The sequence below is a fragment of the Vigna unguiculata genome, chromosome 5, assembly GCF_037176805.1.
Source record: "Vigna unguiculata cultivar grain cowpea cultivar isolate G323 ecotype 2 chromosome 5, ASM3717680v1, whole genome shotgun sequence".
Taxonomy (NCBI): domain Eukaryota; kingdom Viridiplantae; phylum Streptophyta; class Magnoliopsida; order Fabales; family Fabaceae; genus Vigna; species Vigna unguiculata.
Window position 1 is genome coordinate 44,586,231 of NC_140796.1, and position 21,878 is coordinate 44,608,108.

The window sequence follows — 21,878 nt, forward strand, 5'->3', positions numbered from 1 at the left end:
TACAAATTATCTGTATGTATACAACTACGACACATGGGACAATTTAATTTCCTCTGCAACCAGTGATTGATGCAATCCGAATGAAAAATGTGTTTGCACACAGGAAAAACTTGACATAACTCATTGGGTTGAAACTCTTCCAAGCAAATGGCACATTCCCCACAACTTATTGCCCCACCATGCATTCCATAGTTCACCAAAGGTGGCAATGTCCAACCATGAAAATTGTTTCCCTCTTCAAGATCATGTTCGTTTGGCCCTATTTCCATTACCCAGAAGAACATTCCATTCATAATATGGTGTACGATGAAAAACAACGATGTCAGTACAAATAAAAGAATGGTCAACGTTGGAAGATCAAAAGTGATGGAATACACACTCGTGTGCACCAAACCATCGAATTGTTGGGCCAAGGGGAACATTTCTGTGAACTCAGACATGTTTCTGGTTTTGGTGAATACGATGATTGAAGTGTGTGTCAATGAGAATGATGAGAACATGTGTAATGTTTTATATGTGTGACAAAGAATTGTTACGTGTATCGATAATGCATGGTGTGTGCGTTCTAATTCTGCATGTTGTTTTGGTAAAACACGGATTGTGGTTGGCATGGCATGTGTGTATGCATTGACCGTTTGTGAAGGAAAAAGTGGGTGGCAAATTTGGTAAAACAGGTATTGTTATTGTGATTTTAAAACTAGAATTTAGTGGAATTTGACATCGAGGAGTGTGAAAGAAGGTTCGTGCATTAGTTATTTATTTTGCATAGCCAACAAAAACCTAACAAGATATTATATCCTTTTTCTCATGATTGCATTATTTCTTATTTCAATAACCAAACCATAAATATATATGAAAGATAATTTCATGTATATCGAAACATAGGATATATATATATATATATATATATAGAGAAATATAAAAAAAGAAAACGTATTCAAAAGGTGTATATAGAATAAATATATACATGTTGTCCTACATATATATAAACAATTTAATATATGTTAGCGAAAACACATGTATGTTTGTGTCTAAATTTTCATTAGTATAATTACAAAACATAAACCCCTTTAATTATGTTTATAAGGGTAGAAAAGGTTTTTAAAAAAAACACGCGATAATTTATTTGATTAATAGTTATAAAAATATATAAAGAGTGTATTTTTACAGATAATAACTTTTTAAATGCGAATAATCGACTAATAATTTGAAATACATAACTAGTTATAAAACATGTTTTAATTATAACGAGCTTATATCACTACAAAATTCTAAATTTTTAGTGGGGTTTATTAAAAGATTTATTAAAATCTCGGATAATCTAATACTATATACAGTTATTATTGAGAATTTAAGAAAAGACAACTTTCTAATAAAATAATATTTTTGCAAAACAAGAGTTCAAATTTCTTTTGCCACAATCAGTTAAAACGTTGATGTGTCAATGCTTTATAATTTTGGAGATCAACAAAATAAATCAATGATTAATATACAAAACCACCTATTTCTCATCATTCAAGCACAATTTCAAAATCAATATCTCTTTCTTCCTCTTACACTCCGTCTCACTTCCTTTATCATTCAATCATCGACTCAATCTTTTCTTTGTTGAAGGTAAAAGTTTTTTTTTCTTCTCTACAATCTTTCCTTCTTCTTCTCCCTAATGTATGTAAGTACTTTTGTATGTTCTTCTTCTACCATATGTAAGTTCTTCTTTTGTATGTTTTTTTTGTCATGAAGATTTTTTGCTAGATCTTTCATTTGTTTGAGACAACAAAGGTACAATTTTTTTGTCATGTTTTCTGATTCTATCAAATTTAAGTACTTATGTGTGTCTTTTTTGCTACGTCTAGAGGATGATAATAATGAAGATTTTCTTTCAGATGCATGAATTGCTTGAAGAAGACAACAAAGGTATAATTTTTTTGTCTTCCATACAAAAGTAGAATCTTTTCATATGAATAAAGGTTTAAAGAACACAAAAAAGATACAAGCTTTTTATTTCTTTTTCTACCATATATAATTTCTATAATTTCCTCTTTGGAAGTACTGTTTGAAGAATACAAAGGTTGGCTTCTTTTTCTTTCTGTCATGAACGAAGGTTTTCTGTTAGATTAATGATTTAATTCAAGAATACAAACAAGGTAGAAGCTTTTCTTTTTTTGTAAATCTTTTCTACTTCAAATAGATTTTAGTACTCTTCTATGACTTTTTTTTGTGTGATCAATGAAGATTTTCTTTCATCTAATTTTAGAAATAATGAAGAATTTTCCTTAAAATTTTAAAAATAAATTATAAATTTTCATCTAATTTAAAAATAGTAAAGATTTTTCCTTCTAATTTTTAAAATAATGAAGAATTTTCCTTCTAATTTAAAAAATTATGAAGAATGTTTCATCTAATTTTAAAAATAACAAAAAACTTTCCTTTAGTTTTAAAAATAATGAAGATTTTTCCATCTAATTAAAAAAATGAAATATTTTTCTTCCAATTTTAAAGATAACGAAAAATTTCCTTCTAATTAATTGTGACTGAATTAAATAAAATTAACAAAAATCAAAATTAAATTAAATAAAATTAATGAAAATTTGGATTAAGTTAAATATAAGACATGTGACACTTGTATTGATTGACACGTCAACTGATAATGACTTGACATGTAACATTGATACTGTTAGGTGGCACAAAATTGATTTGAGACATAAATAACTTTTTTTTAATTACCAAAATAATTTAAAAAATTAAAAATTAAATTACAAAAACTAAAAAAATATGAAATGACACATTATACATAACACTAATCACCTTCTGTTAATAATTTAAATCATTATTAAAAAAATTCAAATTAAACAAAATTAACAAAATTTAAAACCTTATCAAACATATGAAAAAAATTAAATTAAATAAAATAAACAAAAATAAAGAATAAAATTGTATTTAAACCATATAATTATAATTCAATTTAGACACATTAATTTCTTCTTAACACATATATCTCTTTGGATCAGTAGATAATATAATAATATTTATATAATTGTTGTTAGTTCAATTTTATTTATATTTATTCCAAAATATCATATCTCATGGCAAGCCAGACTATTATATGGCGAACAAAAAATTTAAATCTAAATAAATTTAAATATGATCGATTTTAATATTTTGGATTATTAATTTTTTAAGGATTTGATTTCCAACATTTCTAATCAAATAAATACATGTGTAATTTTTTATAAAAGAAATTGGATAAATATAAAACTACTTTGTTTTAGGTTTTTTAACATTTATTTTTATTTTTATTAAATATAAAAACTACAACTAAATTAATTTATAAAGATTTTAGCATACATTAAACCAGGTAATAAGCGATCAAATTACATCATTAAATTTGTAAATATTTTATCATGATATATATATATATATATATATATATTGAATATTTTTTTTTTCAAAATTCAATTTTATTCTATAGACGTAATTGATTTTTGTTCAATTTCAAAATTCCTAGTTATTATTGTTAACTTTAATTTGTACTTTTATTAGATTAGATTATATATATATATATATATATATATATATATATATATATATATGTATGTATTTACATGAATGTTAATTGATTTATACATATTATGTTAAATTAATTGAAAATCTATTATGATAAATTTATAAAATATTAAGTTTTAAATTAAATATTAAATTGTGATCGAAACAAATATAAGTATATATATATATATATATATATATATATATATATATAACTTTATTATTATTGTTATAATATATAAACATAAGTGCATATAAAATAGTAAACTTAATAATATACTAGTAATTCATAATAGATATTTTTACGAGTGAAACAAACTTTATATTCTAGCAAATGAAACTTTGTATTCATATTTAATTTAGTTTTGAAAATTTTCAACTGTCAAATATTTTAAAAGATTAAAATATTTTATTAATTTTGTTTTATTTAAAATTATAAAATCTAAAAAAAAAAAGCAAAAATACCTGTAAGAAGGACCTATATTAATTATTAAGAAAAGTTAAAATTGTAATTTTACTATGGTTGGAAAAAAGACTATTATTTAATATTAATTAATTAATAAAGAGCCTATTAATGTTTTTTTCATATCTATAGATTATCACTTTTTTAATCTCTATTTATAAATTGAGGTGTTACAATATAAATTATTCAAACAGTTTTTTCGTAAAAAATAAAATAAAATAAAGGAATCAGACAAAAATTTTAAATATATAAAAATTAATCTTTTACTATAATTTTTTCTTCCATTAGAAGTAAAATCTCTGTCTCTGTGTGCGTCAGACATAAACCCTAATCAGAACCCTAATTTCAATTCATATTATCCCTTTTCATCTTCCTGTTCTTCACTGTTCCACCTTCTTGGTTTTCAATGGAGGAGCAATCACTGAATATTCCCAAAACCTTCGTGTACGACACTCTCAGTCCCCTCGCTCTATCAGCCGCCGATTCCCCATTTCCCGACAACGGCGAATCCTATTCCGTATTTCGCAACGAGATTTCAGTCGACACTCCCCAACGCGCCTCTCCCTCGACGACCACCGTTGATTTCTTCTCCCTCGACGTTGCTTCGGAGGCCTACGGCGGCGTCTCCCTCCCACAGCCGCTCGCTGCAGTGCCCGAACCGAAGACGCCCACTCCTGTGCCCGAGGCGAAGCTCGAGAGCGTCTGGTTCGGCGGGAATGGCAAATTTAAAAGTCCTATGCTTCAACTGCATAAAGGTAAAACATTCATTTCTGCGTTTTCACTCAGACGTAATTCTTTAATTTTAATTGAAGAACAGCTCAAACGACACATAGGGAACTATATTTATCTGGTCCTTTGTAGAACCGGTTAGGGAAAGATAGAGTGGAGTTTTAAGGTGTTTGGATGTGCTCTGCAGAACTGATTTTGTAGAATTGGTTTCCAGAATTGATTTTCAAGTGAAGTGGTTTATGTCTTTTTCCTTTATTTTGAGAGCAAGTTTGCTATGAAGCAGTCCAATGGGAAAGCTAAATTTGATCGGTCTAGTAAAATCAATTTTTCAATGTCTATATATTTATAAAATCGACTTAGACTATTGTCAAAATCAATTTCCATCATTTCCAGCAAGAAATCAGACACCACTCTTACTGTTATATATGGTTTTGGAATTTGTTTTTTATTTTGCGGTGCTTGTTGTGCAGAGATAGTGGATTTTTGTGAGTTTTTGTCACCAACTGTTGAAGAGAAAGCTGCACGGGACATGGCAATAGAATCCGTGTTTGGAGTTATAAAACATATATGGCCTCATTGCCAGGTAGAAACATTTTTATTTATTGCATTGAACCATTTTGTTGTTGAGTTTTATGTTTCAACGAGGTTTCTTTTGTCTTCTTTTTCTGTTATTCTCAGGTGGAAGTGTTTGGGTCTTTCAGGACAGGGCTGTATCTTCCCACCAGTGATATTGACGTAAGTAAGGTTGATGTACTGATAATAAATTTTTCTCCTGAATCGGTGCATCTGAATAGTTGATGCATTATGGCCAAATTCTTTGAATGCAGGTTGTGATTCTGAAATCAGGCTTGCCAAATCCACAGATTGGACTGAATGCAATTTCTAAAGCCTTATCCCAAAGGAACATGGCTAAAAAGATTCAGGTCTGCCTGTGATGCTTAAATATCTGTACTTTTCTTGACAGGAAAAATTAATCAACGTTGTAAAAATTTTTGAGTGTTTAGTATTTTGCTTTTGAATCTTCTGCCAGGTCATTGGAAAGGCGCGGGTACCAATTATTAAATTTGTTGAGAAGAAGAGTGGTCTTGCATTTGATATAAGGTTCGACTTTAAGCTACTTGGTTTCTCATCATTTTTCTTCTTGACTTTTTTGTCAAGATATGATTTTATGATATTCGTGTGTCTGCATGATGTGTACTTAAGTTTGCTTGTCCCACTTTATTATACGATATTGGATGAATTGTTTGACTTGAATATGTTTGCATATTTTAAATCTTTATTATGGATTTTCTATAGTTGAATCAAATAGCTGATCAAAACTACTGCAGATTTATCTATCACTCTCATATTTGAAGATTCTGTTTAATTTACTGTGGTACATGCATTTCCATGATAAGACCCTTGTAGTTTTTCCTTCATGCATTCATTTTTCTTAATAAGTTGTTAAATATCTATACGTTTAGCACCCAACCACATCATTAGCACTTGCTACCTACTGTAAGTAGTCACGACGACATTATATTGAGTATAGTCAATTTGTTTATACTATAGATTGATCCATGGTTCTCACATAGCTAGAGTTGTCATGTTGTTTAATATTGTGATATTGTGTGTAAAAGAACTAAAACTATTTCAGTATCATGTTTTTTTGAATTTCATTTATCCACCTAGGAATTATGCTTTATTTCAGTTTTGACATTGACAATGGACCCAAAGCGGCTGAGTATATTCAGGTTTGTTTTATTATTTCCCACCACTTGATTCACTATGTATTTTTTTATTTATTTTGATTTGTGATGCTGTTTTGTTTTTAAATTTATACCTGATGCCAATTGCATAATATATTATTTGACCTTTACATAAACGGAATCATTACAAATGTTGAACATAAGCAGTGTTGTTAATGGTAGAATGCCAAAATCATGCCATATAAACATGTCGTTGTAGCCAAATGTGCCACATATGGGCTTCTGTTCGCAAATTGTTCATGGCAGATGGTGAAAATTTACTACACCATTCTTCCATGGCAGTGCCATCTAAAAAATTGAACATAAATGGAAATGTGAACATAAATTTATATAATTAGGCTTTTGCGAATCAACTTAACAAGAAAGTAAATGATTGTATTTGATTCTTACATGGATATTGGTTAAAGCTATATATTGGACCTTGTTATTAATGTCGTTGTTAATTATCTGTCTGATAGAAATCCCAGAAAGAATTCGGGTATGATAGTATTATACTATAAGGTCGTTCTCCTGTCTATGGAGGGATTTCATGGAAATTGGTGAGTTCTATGCCTAAAGGTTAATAATATCGAATGGTGGTTTGGGATGAAATTAATAGTTTGTCAGTCTTACTTGATTTGCAATGCTTCTGCTAAAGGAAATTGCTTTGCTTTTCTAGAGCATTCCTGCTTGGAAGTCTTTGGATTCAATATTGTATTATTTTGGTTTCAAATTTTGGAATGGGATCCCTTGTTCTCAATATATCATATTTCACTGATATAATATCCATACTACCTTGGTAAGTAAAATTCTAGGGAGGAGCTTGTGAAAGGTCACCAAAAGAAACATCACAGAATGCCAGCTGCACTATGAAGTTTTTTATTTATTTTTTGTTAGTTGCACCTTTTTTAATGCAAGAAAGAAGAATGCAAAACATAACATATACAACTAAGTGTGCTGTATTGGGTGGAACATTATGTGTATTCTTGTTCATGGTTGTAATGTTCATTTTGTAGGAAGCTGTACTTAAGTGGCCACCTCTAAGGCCCCTGTGTTTGATTTTGAAAGTATTTCTGCAGCAAAGAGAGCTAAACGAGGTAACAGTTTTCTATAATATGTATATTTCTTGTAATGTTCTGATTCCAGTATGCCTTATTGAGATTCTTGCTAAGTTTGCAGGTATATTCTGGTGGGATTGGCTCGTATGCCCTTCTTGCCATGCTGATGGCAATGTTGCGGGTTAGTGGTTCTTGAATATGCTTTAAAAATTCACAGTTATGCACTGGCTTGCAGCATGATGAGGTTTTCCCTACTCAGAATATAGTCCACCTCTGCATCATGAGAAATAATAAAGAAATAAATTCACTCTTTTCTTTCTAATATTTGCAAACACCCGGAACTTTTTTGCCAATATCATGGTCTAAGTTTGTGACACTTGTTTGCTTCAGAATCTTCGCCTGAGCCAAGCTTCTGCAGAGCACAACCTGGGAGTCCTTTTGGTGCGTATCTTCTGATTCGGAAGTATCGTTTTGCATCTGTTTTTCTGGTTCCAGGGCTGTTATATGGGTTCTTATTCATTATTGGCGAGTGTTCTGTGCAATTTAGCAGTTTAAAGAAGAGAAACATGCACAATAATTGTGTGCTGTGTGCCTTTGTTTTTTATAAATGTTTCCTTTATAGGATGAATTAAGAAATATATCAATTTGCCATTCTGATAGTGTTATTTTTCTTTTCATTTTGAAATCAGGTGCAGTTTTTTGATTTCTATGGACGCAAATTGAACACATCAGATGTTGGTGTGTCCTGTAATGGGACAGGCACTTTTTTTTTGAAAAGTAGTAAAGGGTAATAAAGAATTTGGGTATATTTGTGAAGTAACGTTATTTTTAATTATGCTGTATAATTTATCCTATAGGTCATTGAACTTTTCCCATTGTCATCTCAGGTTTTTAAACAAATCACGGCCAAGTCTTATTTCCATTGAGGATCCTCAGGTTTTATTTGAACTCCCTTTTGATTTTGTACAATGAATGTGTGGGTCTCTATAGTCAATTAAATGAAGCAAGAATGTAGACTGTACATGATAGATTTTTCATGACCTTACTGCTTATGTTTGTATTTATCAGTTATGAGATAAGTAGTGTGTTTAGACTGGCTTTATAGTGAGAGATGATCGACCAATTTTTCATGCAGGAACAAATAGTTGCTTCTTTGTTTTCATGGTGTGACCATAATTTTGTGGATTAAAATTGATTCTTGTGTTATCTAAATACACAATAGTTGAATTTCTGGACCTAGGATCTTTTTCACTAAAGGGTGGGGATGAAATGGGTTTGTTTGTTGCTTTGGCCAGTTATTTAGTGGAGTTTTATTCTCTAGCTTTCCATCTCTGGTTCTCTATCTACATGGGAGTATATTTGATAATCTTCCTTTAGTCATATAATGCTCTCTAGGTTGCATTCTTTTATAGTATTTTGTCTCTATTTATATGGTCTTTCTAATATTTCAAAATAGAATATTGAGTTACTATTTCCATTTCCATGACCATGATTTTATGGATTAAAATCGATTCTTGTGTTATCTAAATACACTATAGTTGAATTTCTGAACCTAAGATAGTTTTCACTAAAGGGTGGGAATGAAATGGGTTTGTTTGTTGCTTTGGCCAGTTATTTAGTGGAGTTTTATTCTCTAGCTTCCCATCTCTTGGTTCTCTATCTACACGGGAGCATATTTGATAATCTTCCTTTAGTCATATAAGGCTCTCTACGTTGCATTCTTTTACAGTATTTTGTCTCTATTTATATGGTCTTTCTAATATTTCAAACAAAGAATATTTTGAGTTACTATTTCCATTTCCAGAGTCCTTACTTGCCTGCTTTTTTGGAACAACTGCTGAATATTTTATGGAGTATATAAAAAGTGGAAATTGGAGATATTTGCGATCTAAAATGCTAAAGGACCTAATCATAATTAGGTAGTGAACTATAAAATATCTATGCAGGAGTTGAATATATTGTCTTAGAAAATCGAAGTCTGTCTTTTTGGTTTTCTTTTTTAAATCGCTTTCATATTATTTTTACATATGCATTTATATATTATATTGACACTACTTTTTTATGTATATATTAGACAAACTATTATCATTCCTTTAGTTGATTGATAGTGTTTTTTGGCTGAATCAGGCACCAGAAAATGACATTGGGAAGAACTCCTTTAATTATTTCCAGGTCTGTTTACTCTTTCATTGTAAATTATATTTATGATAATAGTTTTAGAAAGATGTTCTTCCATCTTAAAAGTGTTGAGAAACAACGCAAGTGCATGGTGTATACATGTTTATTCTTGGTTTAAATTGAAATACAATGGTCAATAATTTGTCATCTACTGGAACTATGTTCAGGCACTTAAGCATACTTGTCTCTGCTATGTAGAAAATTTGACTTACTGCTTAAAGTTTGGTTTGCATTGAAGGTTTGATTAGAAGGGTAGACCATATTATTCACCCCTTTTGTTTTGGTGATGATGCTTGATTGTTCTTTTCATATGGTGTTTTGTAATTTTGGTCCCGTAATAATTTTTACTCCAAACAAGTCTGCCAAATTTTCCATTTAAGCCAATAAAGTCCTTTTATGTCTTTCCTTTGACAACCTCTAAACTCAAGCAACTATTTTCTTAAAAAAAAGCTAAACAAATACTTGAACGTGTTTAAACACTAAATTGGGGGACAATTGAAGTTAAAGGTTATGGGGAGATGCTAATAGCTAATGGGCTATAATTATGGATAAAAGTTACAATTAAATCTAGTAATAATAATATGTGTTATCTATTCGTTACTTTTGGTGTTTATCTGTAAGTGACTAAAATTAAATTTTTATTCTTTTTCCTCAGATTAGGTCAGCTTTTTCAATGGCATTTAAAAATTTGACAAATCCCAAGATAATCATGGGCTTAGGACCGAACAGGAGCATTCTGGGGACTATAATTAGACCAGATCCTGTTTTGCTGGGGCGTAAAGGTGGCTTGAACGGGGATGTGACTTTTGATAAGTTGCTTCCTGGTGCTGGCGAGCCATTACAACAACAGTATGGAGAACAGGATATGTTATGCAATTGGCAGTTAGATTATGAAGAAGAACCACTACCACGAGGAGGCGACGCTAGTGCAGAGCCTAGCTCACGTTCAACAAAGAAGAGAAAATCTGGTTCAAAGAATTCCAGTAAGAAGCTAAAGGAAAATGATAGTATTCAGATAAAAGGGAATGAGGAGAATGAATCTAGAAAAGAGAAGGATAAAAAAAAGAGAAGAAAGAGAAAATCTCAACTAGGAGACAACGGTTCTTAGGCCAGAGGCCAAGTTGCTGTGAGGTTTCTTACAAAATGGTTGGGGATTGTAACATGATCAGTGTTTGAAAATGAAGGAACAAAGGCATCATCAGAGTTAAAGCAAATTTGAGTCCAATGTTGTCACGGACCCAAGATGCGAGCTCTATTCCTTCCACCCGGCCAATTATCATTTTTTAATTTTGAATATTTTCCCCCATTAGATCATTGGTTTCAATGTCTGTATTTTTTGAAATAGCAAAAAATTTATCCTAAATTGTGAGAGGAGCGTTAGTGTTAGAGATTAAATTTAGTTTTTTTTTTTTTTTTAAATATAGGTGTGAAACTTGTTTTAGGAACTGGGGATAAACTTTAAAATTTTGGGAGGGATTAATAACAGTATTAATCTTATGTTATTAGATTTATTCCTATGTTGTCTGTCCAGTTTTTGTTAAAGAAGCTATGTAACCAATCTGACAATGAAAGAAATACTTGAGCAGAGTATGCCATATGGTTTTGTTCAAAATGAATGCAATAATTTAGCTTGTTTTTATAGTTTCGTGCTGTATTCTATTCTATTTCATAATGATCTACATAATTAATTTGTCTTGTTGGAGCCTCTTTCGCAGTACGATCAAAATCAATATTTTACTGCATGATATGTCGTTAAATGCCAAATACTTTTAAAAGTTTAAAATTACTTGCACATAATTTTAAACAATTAAAAAAAGGTGGTCTTTATGTTATAAAACTGCATAATTTTTTCTTTTTCAGTCAGTATGAAATGGGGCTTCTTAAAAATATAAAGTGTGGCCAACAAATTTTTATGATTTATTTTCTTTTAGTTGAATAACTTTAATAATAAAGTTAGAAAGTATTAAGCAAGACGCATCATCTGTCTACCCATATTTAATGCCAGTTTCTTAAGGAAAGAAGTTTTTTTATAGTTTTGTCATGATGCAAAAGTAAAGTGTGAATGCTTGCTGCAAAGAGCAAACGACAAGTCAAGTCAAAAAAGTTGTGCTAATAGGAAATACAGAGGATCTGGTTTTAATATGAAAATCGTTTTTATTGCAAGTCTGAATCATGTGGATTATTTTAAAAAAATTGTTAATTAACGGCACAATCTTCTTACTATTTCTCTTATTATCATGAACAGATACAATTTAATTTCTTTTAAAAGAAATAAAAGTATATAGCAATCTGAATTCAAGCAGTATATTACAAGAATTCTTCTGTCAGGAAACAAGCAGAATAAAAGGTAAACATAAGTCAGAAATCATGAACCCCGGAACCAAAACAGTCTTCTGAATTCATAGGGGGTGAAAATAGTGGGAAAGTAGAAATGGGGACAAGTGAAATAAATGAAATCAATAGTGGGAAAAGTTCACCAACTTTTAATTAACAAGGATAAATTGTTCTGCTACTACGACTACTAGACAGCATGCCAAAAACACTGTTCATTTGCAGGCTTCTAAAAAAGAAACAGGAATAAACAATTAAGGAAACCACATCAAATATGACCAATCTCAGCTTCCTTAAGCAGTCCATTAACACAACTTCTTCACATGCATGCACAGAAGTTTCACTGTGTCTGGTGTTTCACAAGAACTTGTCAACCTTTAGAAGAACATGGTAACATGTTATGCAGCCGTTAGTCAGAGTTATTCATTCATTAACCTCTTAAAGACTCAACCTGAGTTGTCATTGATACAAGAAATACTTTTAAGGAATTTTAACCAAAAGTACACAAAATTAAGGAGGAGGTTGTCTGACCAAATGAACCTCAGTTTTGAAAAGAAGAACAGAAAGTGTGTCAATTGAGAAGTAGATGAACCCTCCACCAGTGTGACTCACAAAGGACCCGAAACTCTTCCCTATCACACAATGCCAGGCTAGTCCATACTTTGTATCAAACTCCTGAAATTGAAGCAAAATATTAAGAGCAAACAACTTAATTCAGTAAGACAAAGATTCAATTATGAATGTTTATTCACACACCCTATAGAAATTTATACCGAAGAAGGTTACATATAAGAGAGAAATAAGGTTCAAACCAAGAATGGAATTCCATGCAATGTAGAAAATGTCTGAAAACATGTTCAGAATAAGAAGTATATATGGAAGTTAATTACAACCATTAGTTTCTGAAAACCACGTTTCAAAACAAAGAATCAAAGACGTCGTTAATATCTGAGTATGTTGAAATCACCTAAAAAGGGTGCACGGTAAGTGTTTTCCAAAAGGTTGCAGTGTACCTTTTTGAGAGCTCTAGCTATGAGGGTGTTAGAGAGCTTTGGAGAAGGAGTTGAAAGAGAAAGGAGTGATCTGGTGTGACGAAGAGCATGTTCCTGCATGTGGGCAGGCATATCAGATGATTTCAACCTCACGTTGAAGCCGATGGCAAGTGAAGCCAGTCTCATGATGGTTTGAGAAGGGTTCTCCTTAAAGCCATGATCTTTGATGAGCTTTGGTTGTTGTTGATGTTGTTGTTCTTCCATGGTGATGGAATGCATCAGAGAAGAAGAAGAAGAGTGGTTTTGCATTAATGTGAAGTGGGTTGGTAGGGCAAGTCAAAGACAAGGTGGAGAAGAAGTGGGTTGTGTTTGATTCATATGGTACTGTAAGGCTTTTTCAACTTTCAACTTTGACTAGGTAAATGTGTAGGACATGACAATGAGAATATCATGCATTTTTTGTACCATTAGAAAGTGATCACACACAGTTCCAAGACATTCAAAATCACATGACCCTTTTGAACTATGTTTTTCTTATTCTCTAAAGTTTTCATCTTTTTATCAATTAAATGAGAAAAGGTTGAAGAATTGGGTTTGTTGGGTTTTAGGTTTAGAATGGTGGCAGAAGAAAGAAGAAAAAGAAGGAAGAAGGGTTAGGTGAGTGACTGAGCTCATTTACCTGCAACTCTGTTTCTTTCTTTCCCTTGATATGTCTCACTGCTAAAAAAGCAGACTGTAATTTGCATAGTTGAAAAGTGTAGCAATAGTAAAATAAATATAATTCAATGTTTTTTAAAACTGAAAATTGAAAATATTTTGTTGAAGTAAAAGAAATTTATAAACATAACTAAAAGATGATTAAAAGTTAAAAGAATATATACTTAACAGGTATTAGGCGGAAATTATAACGCGGATGATGTAAGCTTTTCGTTAGTTTGTTAGTGTCACATAAAATTAGGATAAAAATAATAATCCTTAATTTTAAAGGAATTAATAAATAAACGAACAAAATTAAGAAACAAAATAAAAAATAATTTATAGGATTAAAAATTTATTTAGACTTAAAATTTATATTAAATGAAATTTTAATTGATTAATAGTATTAAATTGTTTAATATGACTGTTACACTTAATATAAAAATGTCTTATATTACATATAAAGTTGTTCTAAAAAACTTAATATTTCATGCATTGTTAGTATAAAGATATTTATATTATTAATTAATAACTTATTTTGGAGTAAATACTTAGTAAATGAGACACTAACAGATAACTTTTCTCACAATTTTTTCACGCAAATGAGCTTTTCATATTTTTTCATCTATCTAACTCATTTTCTTAATAAAATGAAACTTCTATAATATACAGTAAAATAAGATTTAAATACATAAAAATTGAATAATTCATTTTTAACTTGAATATTACAATAAATATGAAGTTATAATTTGGTGCAGGCTAATTAAATACTCATTCTAAATATGCTCTTTTATTGTATTTTAACTTCTGAAAAGTATAAATAATATTATTTCTTAAAAAATATGACTAAAATAATTAGAGTAAAATTAAATAACAAAGCAAATTATACTCAACAGGTATATATTTCAATAATTTATATCCTTAAAAATTGATTTCAATCCATATTTTGAAACAAAATCATTTTATGAAATTATTTTTCTAGTAATTATTTTTTTGTCGTTACAAAATATTTATGTATTAACGAGGGAATAATTCTTGGCTAATCACCTACTGATCCCTCGAAAAAAATTACAATGAACTTCCAATGCCTATACTGCAAACCTCCAACATTCAAATAAAGGCAAGGTTCGAAGATAAAGACGATTTGTTCAAACTTAGAAAATTGTCGAACATAGTTTTAGAATCGAAAATGATATTTTAACATAACTTTTGAACTCATTTTTTACATGGCTGACGTGACTGGCTTTTTTTATTTTTAAATGAAAATTAAGTGATGTACACGTGTGCGGAAGTTACCCTCACTTCTTTTTGGCAAAATGAAATGAGATAGAGAGAAAGAAAGGCGGAGAAAATGGAGACAAAGTAGAGTGTTGGTGAGACAGGGATAGAGAAAGTCGGAGGAAGTGGAGATAGAGTAAAAAAGTCGGAGGAAGTGGAGACAGAAAAGTTCTGGTGTTAGAGAAGCGACGTGGGAGACCGTCACTGTAAGAGGACACACCTCCGCCTTTCTCTCTCCCTGCTCATTTCATTTTGTAGAAAAGAAGTCTCAGGGTAACTTCCAGGCACGTGCACATCACTTAAGTTTCATTTAAACAAAATTAAAAAATAAAAAAAGCCAGTCACATCAAAAATAAGTTCAAAAATTATGTTGGAATATCATTTTCGTTTTCAAATTGTCTCGAACACGTACGCGTTAAACACTTTTAAGGTTTAATTTTAAGGTTTACATGATTAAGTTTTATGTTTTAATTTGTTGATTTTTATTTTATATATTCAGTTACATGATTATGGTTTACATGTTAAACACTTTTATTTGCAGTATTTATGAATATATAAAAGAATTACGTACTAATATCAATAATTAGTTTTTAAAAGTTCAATTCTTCTAATAAAATTATTTAAATATTAAATTAATTTTAATTGCATAATTAAATTAAGTTAAATATTCATATTTTATAAATAAAATACATACATATAATTTATTTTTATTTGTAATGTATCATATATAATTTATTTCATATTTAAAAGTAAAAAAAAACATATAAAATAGATTGTACCATAAATATAATAATATGTAACAATATAAATTAATTAATAATTTTTTATTTCAAATAAATTAATATATAAAATATTAAAAAAACAGCGGAAAAGATAATAAATAATTAAAGATATAATTAATTATTTCATTTTAAAGATAATTAATAAGAATTGTTTAAATAATTTTTATAATAGTATTTAAATGGAAAAAATATTGCATTAGTTAAATGTTAGTTATATTTTAAAAAAATATATAATAATATAATTTACAAATAAAAGATTAATTTATATAATAATAAAATATATTTTGATAATTTATTAATACATTGATAGTTTTTAAAAGTTTGTTTAATAAATTATTTTTTATAGAATAGTTTATATATTATTTTTTTAATTAGAAATTTTATTTCTTAGTTATGGATTAACAACAAAATCATTTCCTAGCTATCATATTATCTTGTGTATAAATCCTAATTAATTAGCTAAAATTTTGCTACCATATTATGTTGTGTCCAGTCCCTAACTAATTAGCAACAATTTAACTATCATATTATGTTGTTTCTAAATCCTAACTAATTAACTACAACGTAGCTACCATATTATATTGTGTTTAATCTCTAACTAATTAGCTACAACTTAGTTACCATATTATATTGTGTCTAATCCCTAACTAATTAGTTACCACTTAGCTACCATATTATGTTGTGTCTAGTCCCTAACTAATTAGCTACAATATTAGTTTGTCATTAATCCTTCACTAATTAGCGAACAAAATTTTTTCTCGCTAATTTTCCTCGCAAATAAACAAATTTGTTTTAGTGTGTTGTTCTATGTTTAGTTAATTTATTTATTATACTGTGTAGTTTAAGTGTTAGTTTGTTTGTGTTTACTTTTACATTGTTTTACTTTAATAAAATAAATATTTTTATTTTATTTTATATGTTTATTTTAAAATTAAGTAGTTTTTTTAATTAGTAAAATTTATATACGTTTTAAATAAATAATTATTTAAGAGAATACTTCAAAAATATTTAAGAGAATGTCTATTGTGTTTTGTAAAGTAATCCAAAAATATAGATTTGAGTTTGAATTCTCTATTGGTTTTTCTATGTTGTTCCACTGCTGTGTTTTCAAAATATAGTGATGGTCATTAATTTTAAAATTTTAAAATATATTAAAATTATCTTTAAAACATCAAAACATAGTGTTTTTTAATGCTCAACATAGGACAACACAAAAAAAATCAGTAGAGAAACCAAACTCTATAGATTTTTGTTTTTAAAGTTCATTTATAATATGTCTATCTATAAATACTACTTGTATAGTTGTATTCAATATATGTTAATGAGAATATCATCTTGTTTCTCAATTTGTTCCTCTAAATTTTGTTTCTATTTGTTTTCCTGTTTTCAACAATTGGTATCAAAAGCTAGGTTCATTATGAGAAGAAAAAGTTGTTGAATGAAGAAGCACCACCTTGAGTATGCAATTATGGCCACTATGGGTACCATACCTTGGAATCTTCCCATTTCCGATGGAAAAGGCTACGAGGATTTGGTGCATGAAGTTAAATGTCATTCTTGGGTTTCAAGAGGTTGATGAAGTGATGAAAATTAGATTTCAAGAACCTATTAGTGTGCGTGTTTCTGTCTTGTCCCCAACAATGTGTAGTAGTTAGCATATGTATAACTATTGTTAGTTTAATCAATTAATTTAGAAAGTGATTTATGTCAAGTAGTTTAATTTTTGACTAAAGTTCTATATTGTTTAATTCTATTGGGACTTAGACTTAAACATATGCTCTCAACAATTTCTTTCTCAAATACGAGTCTTTTCATATTGAAAACCATTAGTGGGTCTTTCGAGAAGCATTTACATGGAAATACAACACCAAATGAGACATGAGCCATACCAACATAAAGGACTGACACCATCTTCAACTAAAAATCGCAAGATAATGAGTTTATGAGTTTTCTTTCTTATAAATGCTCAACTTTTTCATTTTTACTCAATCTTTAATTTCCAACCTATCTATAGATAACCATCAAATAAAAGAAGTAATATTAAACAATTAATTTATTTATCTGTGTTTGACTGGTGAATTGTAAATTGAAACTTGATATGTGTATGAACGTTTGAACATTTATAATGGTTAGAATAATCGAAATGAGGTATATTAAAAGTGAGTAAATTATGGCTTCATTAAGTTCAAATAAATGTTTTAAACTTGCTGGGATAGTTGGCTTGAGTATATTTTAGCTTGATAAGGATTTTGAAGTTTTAGCATATTTAATTATTTTTTTGCATATATAACTTAAGAACTAAGTTTTCACTTAAGCATTAAGTTGTCGTTCAAGCACTAAGTTATCACTCAAACAACATTTAAGTGAAAGTTTCAACCTTGAGTACAAAGAACTATCACTTGAGCAACCATATGAGTGCTTAAATGATAATTCTCTTTTCTCAAATCAGAAGTCAAAACACAAGTGAGAGAAGTAATAACAATCCTCCATTTTTTGAAAATTTATCTCTCAAGTGGCAACTAATCACTTAAGCAATGAAGTTTTTGTTGGTTTAATTACGTTTTATGTTTATTTTCATAAGTGATATAGATATGTGTATCACTTAAATGTTGTTATAATACTTGAGTGATGAAACTTATTGCTCAAATAACCAAAGGTAGTTCAAGCAAGAAGGAATGTGAAATTAAGCTCTACTTTTAAGTTTATCTTTTTAGTGAGTTGACCTTGCTCAAGGGAGTATTCTCTGATCTCTAAATAATTTTTTAACCTAATTTAAAAGGGCGTACGTTCTGGCTTATAATATTTCATATACAGTTGATAGTCCATTCCAATGATATGTTAAAACAAAATGTTTGGATGAGCTGATGCGTTATTATTGTGAGTAATATATATTGCATGAAATTTTTAGGCTCAAATACTCTTTTGGTTTCATTTTTTGTTGAAATTATTCAATGTGGTCCCTTTATTTTTTTACTTTCTTAAATTAAGTTTTAATTTTTATTAAAACGATTTAATTAGGTCCTTTCTGTTAGACTTATACCAACGGTGTTAAAGATATGTCATACGTAAGTTCGTACTTTTTATTTTATTTTACTTTTTAATTTCTTTTCGATTTTATTTCTAAATATTTTTTATTCATGTGTCATGTCAGTGTTATGCCACATGACACTGTCAGTATTATGTGAGAGTGAAATTATCAATAAAAATAAATAATCTACAAAGTTTGTTCTATTATTATGAATATTGTTCAATTTATAAAATTGATTAAAATACTTTTACTATGTGACATTTAATAAAGCACTTTTATTATAAAATAATAAAAGATTAGAAAAATCAACACAAATATTACTGATAAGTTCTCAACCAAAGTCAAAAGTTCTATATTAATATAGTAGTAAAATTTGTAATTTACATACCAAAGATTAAAGTAAAGAAAAATATTATTTATTTATTAATTAATTTATTAATATATACAAATACTTTATATATTTGTTAAATAAATATTGAATATAAATAAATTTAATAAGTACATAATGTCAATATTAAGTATAATTGCATATAAATAATGTAGAAGATATAACATAATGGAAAAAACAGTAAAATAATAGAAAATTAGAAAAACCTTCTATGATAGATAATGGTTCCATTCTGATGACCAAGTAAAAATATTATATTAGTATAACATTTGTATGAAAAAAAAAATCTCCAATTTGGAAAGGTACAACATTGTTATATTTAAAAAAAAAGGTCTAATTTGAATCAAAAAATAAATGATTAAATATGTTTTTAGTCCTCGAACTTTGACACGAAATTAGAATTTGTTCATGTTTGAAACTGTGATACATTTTGGTTCTCAAATTTTAAAAATGAATGAATACACTACAAGAAAATCCTCAATTAGAAACTAATTTTACAAACAAAAAATAGTTAATAATTATAGTGATAAATTTAGATACTAATTTACAAAATAAAAAATTATTGGTAACTAAAATAGTCACTATTATAAATGAAAAATTATAATTGGTCACTAAATTGATCACTAATTAATTAGAAACTAATTTAGAGACCAAAACAAATTAGTTTCTAAATGAGTCTCTAATCAATTAGTGACCAATTATAATTTTTTATTCATAATAGTCACTATTTTAGTAACCAATAATTTTTAGTTTTGTAAATTGGAATTTAAATTGGTCACTATAATTACTAATAATTATTGGTCACTACATTTGTCACTATTTATAAGTTTCTTGTAGTGATATAGTCATTTTAACCCAATTATGTTAAACTTTTTTGACGTGCCAAATATGTTTCATGCTAGTATTTGAGTTAATTATATTGTTTATCACTCTCTCGTTTCAATGTTAGATGAAAAACACGTTTGACATATAAAAAAAATTTAACATAATTTGGTTAAAAGGATTATATCATTTTATTTTTAAAGTTTGGGACTGTAGACCAAAATGTATCAAAGTTTTGTATATAGATGAATTCAAATTTTGCGTCAAAGTTCAAGGACTAAAAACATATTTAACCCAACAATAAATATAGAACGAGTTGAATTGAATATAAGATAATGACAATTGACTCTGATACTAACACGTGATACTGATGTTGACACTGTCACATGACATTGTTAATGTCACATGACATTGTTAATGCCACATGGCATGACACAAATTTGACACCTTGACAAAAAACTTTAAAAAAACAATTAAAAATACTATGAATTGACTATGTCTTTAAAGTTGTTTATACAAATCTAGTGGAAATGACCCGATTAAATCTTTTAACAAAAATTGGAACTTAATAAAAAAAATATAAGGTCACCTTTTCCTTGAATAATTTAAAAAAATTAGGACCAAAAGAGTATTTTAGCCTAACTCTTAATAGGTTAAATGTCTCTTTAGTTTCTAAACTTTGATGCAAAATTAGAAATCAACATTGTTCTTACCTTTGATACATGTTGGTCCTTAAATTTAAAAATAAATAGATATAGTCCTCCTAGTTCAATTGCGTTAAATTTTTTTGATATGTCAAATGACATTTTAGGTTGACGTATGGGTTGTTTACACCGTTTGACACATTCTGACTCAATTGACAACTTAAAACGTCGTTTAACATGCAAAATAATTTTGGCATCATTGGATTAAGATGACTATATCCTTTGATTTTCAAAGATTAAAAACCAAAATATATCAAAGTTTTAGATATAAATAAATTCCATTTTCATGTCTAAATTTAGGAACTACAAAATATTTAACTCTTCTTAATATCATGGATTCATTTCAAGTCACATGTCTAAGATTACATGTGAAGTATCAAGTTATACATCTATTATTATATGTGAAGTTTATTTGTTAGTTTGTATCACATAAATGAACTTATGATTAACATAAATATCTTAGTTTTAGAGTGTTTAAATTATGATGATTACAATAATAACACAAAAAAGACTTTTAATGTATGTTATTTAAGGCTTTTGACGTTTGTTAAAGGTCTGACGTCATAGTGAGAGACATTAAATTGATGTCTGTTGTCTCTAAACAAACATCAATTAACGTATATTACATTTGTAACAAACATCAATTAATGTCTACTTAATGTGTAACAAACATTAATTGATGTCTATTGTAGGGACAACATACGTCATTTGTGTTTTTTGTTTTTTTTAATTTTGTGCCAATATTTTACTTCATTGAAACCATACAAAATTAATATACTATTCAAGAAAACACCACAAAAATTTCTAGAGTTTTCTAAGTACTTTGAGTATCTCAAATGAAGTTATAAAGTATGGAAAAATGAGTGAAAAATACTACAAAAAAAACATACCTTAGAATTTGTGACCAATTTGAAATTTTGACCATGATGTTTTTCACCCCAAATCTTCACAGCTCTGAATCTATGACTAGTATATCAAACTTGAACCATCTACATTTGAATACAAATTTTTTTGAGTCAAAATGCAAAAACACAACTTTTAGAACACACATGAATGAAAAAACCAAACTTAATGTGAAATGCAATCAGGTTGAATGAAAGCTTAAGTGCGAAGAAGCACCACAACAACAAGATAGATTGAAATAGGTTAAAGAACTTCC

The 21,878-nt window shown here is 28.5% G+C and overlaps 2 protein-coding genes across 2 annotated transcripts; one reads left to right on the top strand and one right to left on the bottom strand.

The window, feature by feature from the left end:
• The first annotated feature begins 4,310 nt into the window (after nucleotides 1-4,310).
• Nucleotides 4,311-11,339, top strand: LOC114185387 (Nucleotidyltransferase family protein). The gene is made up of 13 exons (XM_028073083.2): nucleotides 4,311-4,761; nucleotides 5,206-5,318; nucleotides 5,414-5,470; nucleotides 5,563-5,658; nucleotides 5,766-5,836; nucleotides 6,426-6,468; nucleotides 7,479-7,559; nucleotides 7,642-7,701; nucleotides 7,911-7,961; nucleotides 8,210-8,307; nucleotides 8,408-8,456; nucleotides 9,648-9,692; nucleotides 10,354-11,339. Exons 1-13 carry the CDS (start codon nucleotides 4,413-4,415, stop codon nucleotides 10,804-10,806), a joined length of 1,566 nt encoding a protein of 521 aa, XP_027928884.1. The 5' UTR covers nucleotides 4,311-4,412; the 3' UTR covers nucleotides 10,807-11,339.
• An 864-nt stretch (nucleotides 11,340-12,203) lies between these two features.
• LOC114185388 (uncharacterized) lies at nucleotides 12,204-13,414 on the bottom strand. The gene is made up of 2 exons (XM_028073085.2): nucleotides 13,043-13,414; nucleotides 12,204-12,704 (listed from the first exon to the last, which is right to left on the bottom strand). The coding sequence occupies exons 1-2, from the start codon at nucleotides 13,328-13,330 to the stop codon at nucleotides 12,540-12,542; spliced, it is 453 nt and encodes a 150-aa protein (XP_027928886.1). The 5' UTR covers nucleotides 13,331-13,414; the 3' UTR covers nucleotides 12,204-12,539.
• Nucleotides 13,415-21,878: the final 8,464 nt, after the last annotated feature.

What these genes read in the sequence shown, in the direction of transcription:
- LOC114185387 (XM_028073083.2), top strand. Translation starts at nt 4,413, where the DNA reads ATGGAGGAGCAATCACTGAATATTCCCAAAACCTTCGTGTACGACACT. An exon ending in ACATGGCTAAAAAGATTCAG is followed by an intron (nt 5,659 to 5,765) that starts GTCTGCCTGTGA and finishes ATCTTCTGCCAG; the next exon opens with GTCATTGGAAAGGCGCGGGT. An exon ending in ACAACCTGGGAGTCCTTTTG is followed by an intron (nt 7,962 to 8,209) that starts GTGCGTATCTTC and finishes TTTTGAAATCAG; the next exon opens with GTGCAGTTTTTTGATTTCTA.
- LOC114185388 (XM_028073085.2), bottom strand. Translation starts at nt 13,330, where the DNA reads ATGCAAAACCACTCTTCTTCTTCTTCTCTGATGCATTCCATCACCATG. An exon ending in TAGCTAGAGCTCTCAAAAAG is followed by an intron (nt 12,705 to 13,042) that starts GTACACTGCAAC and finishes CTTCAATTTCAG; the next exon opens with GAGTTTGATACAAAGTATGG.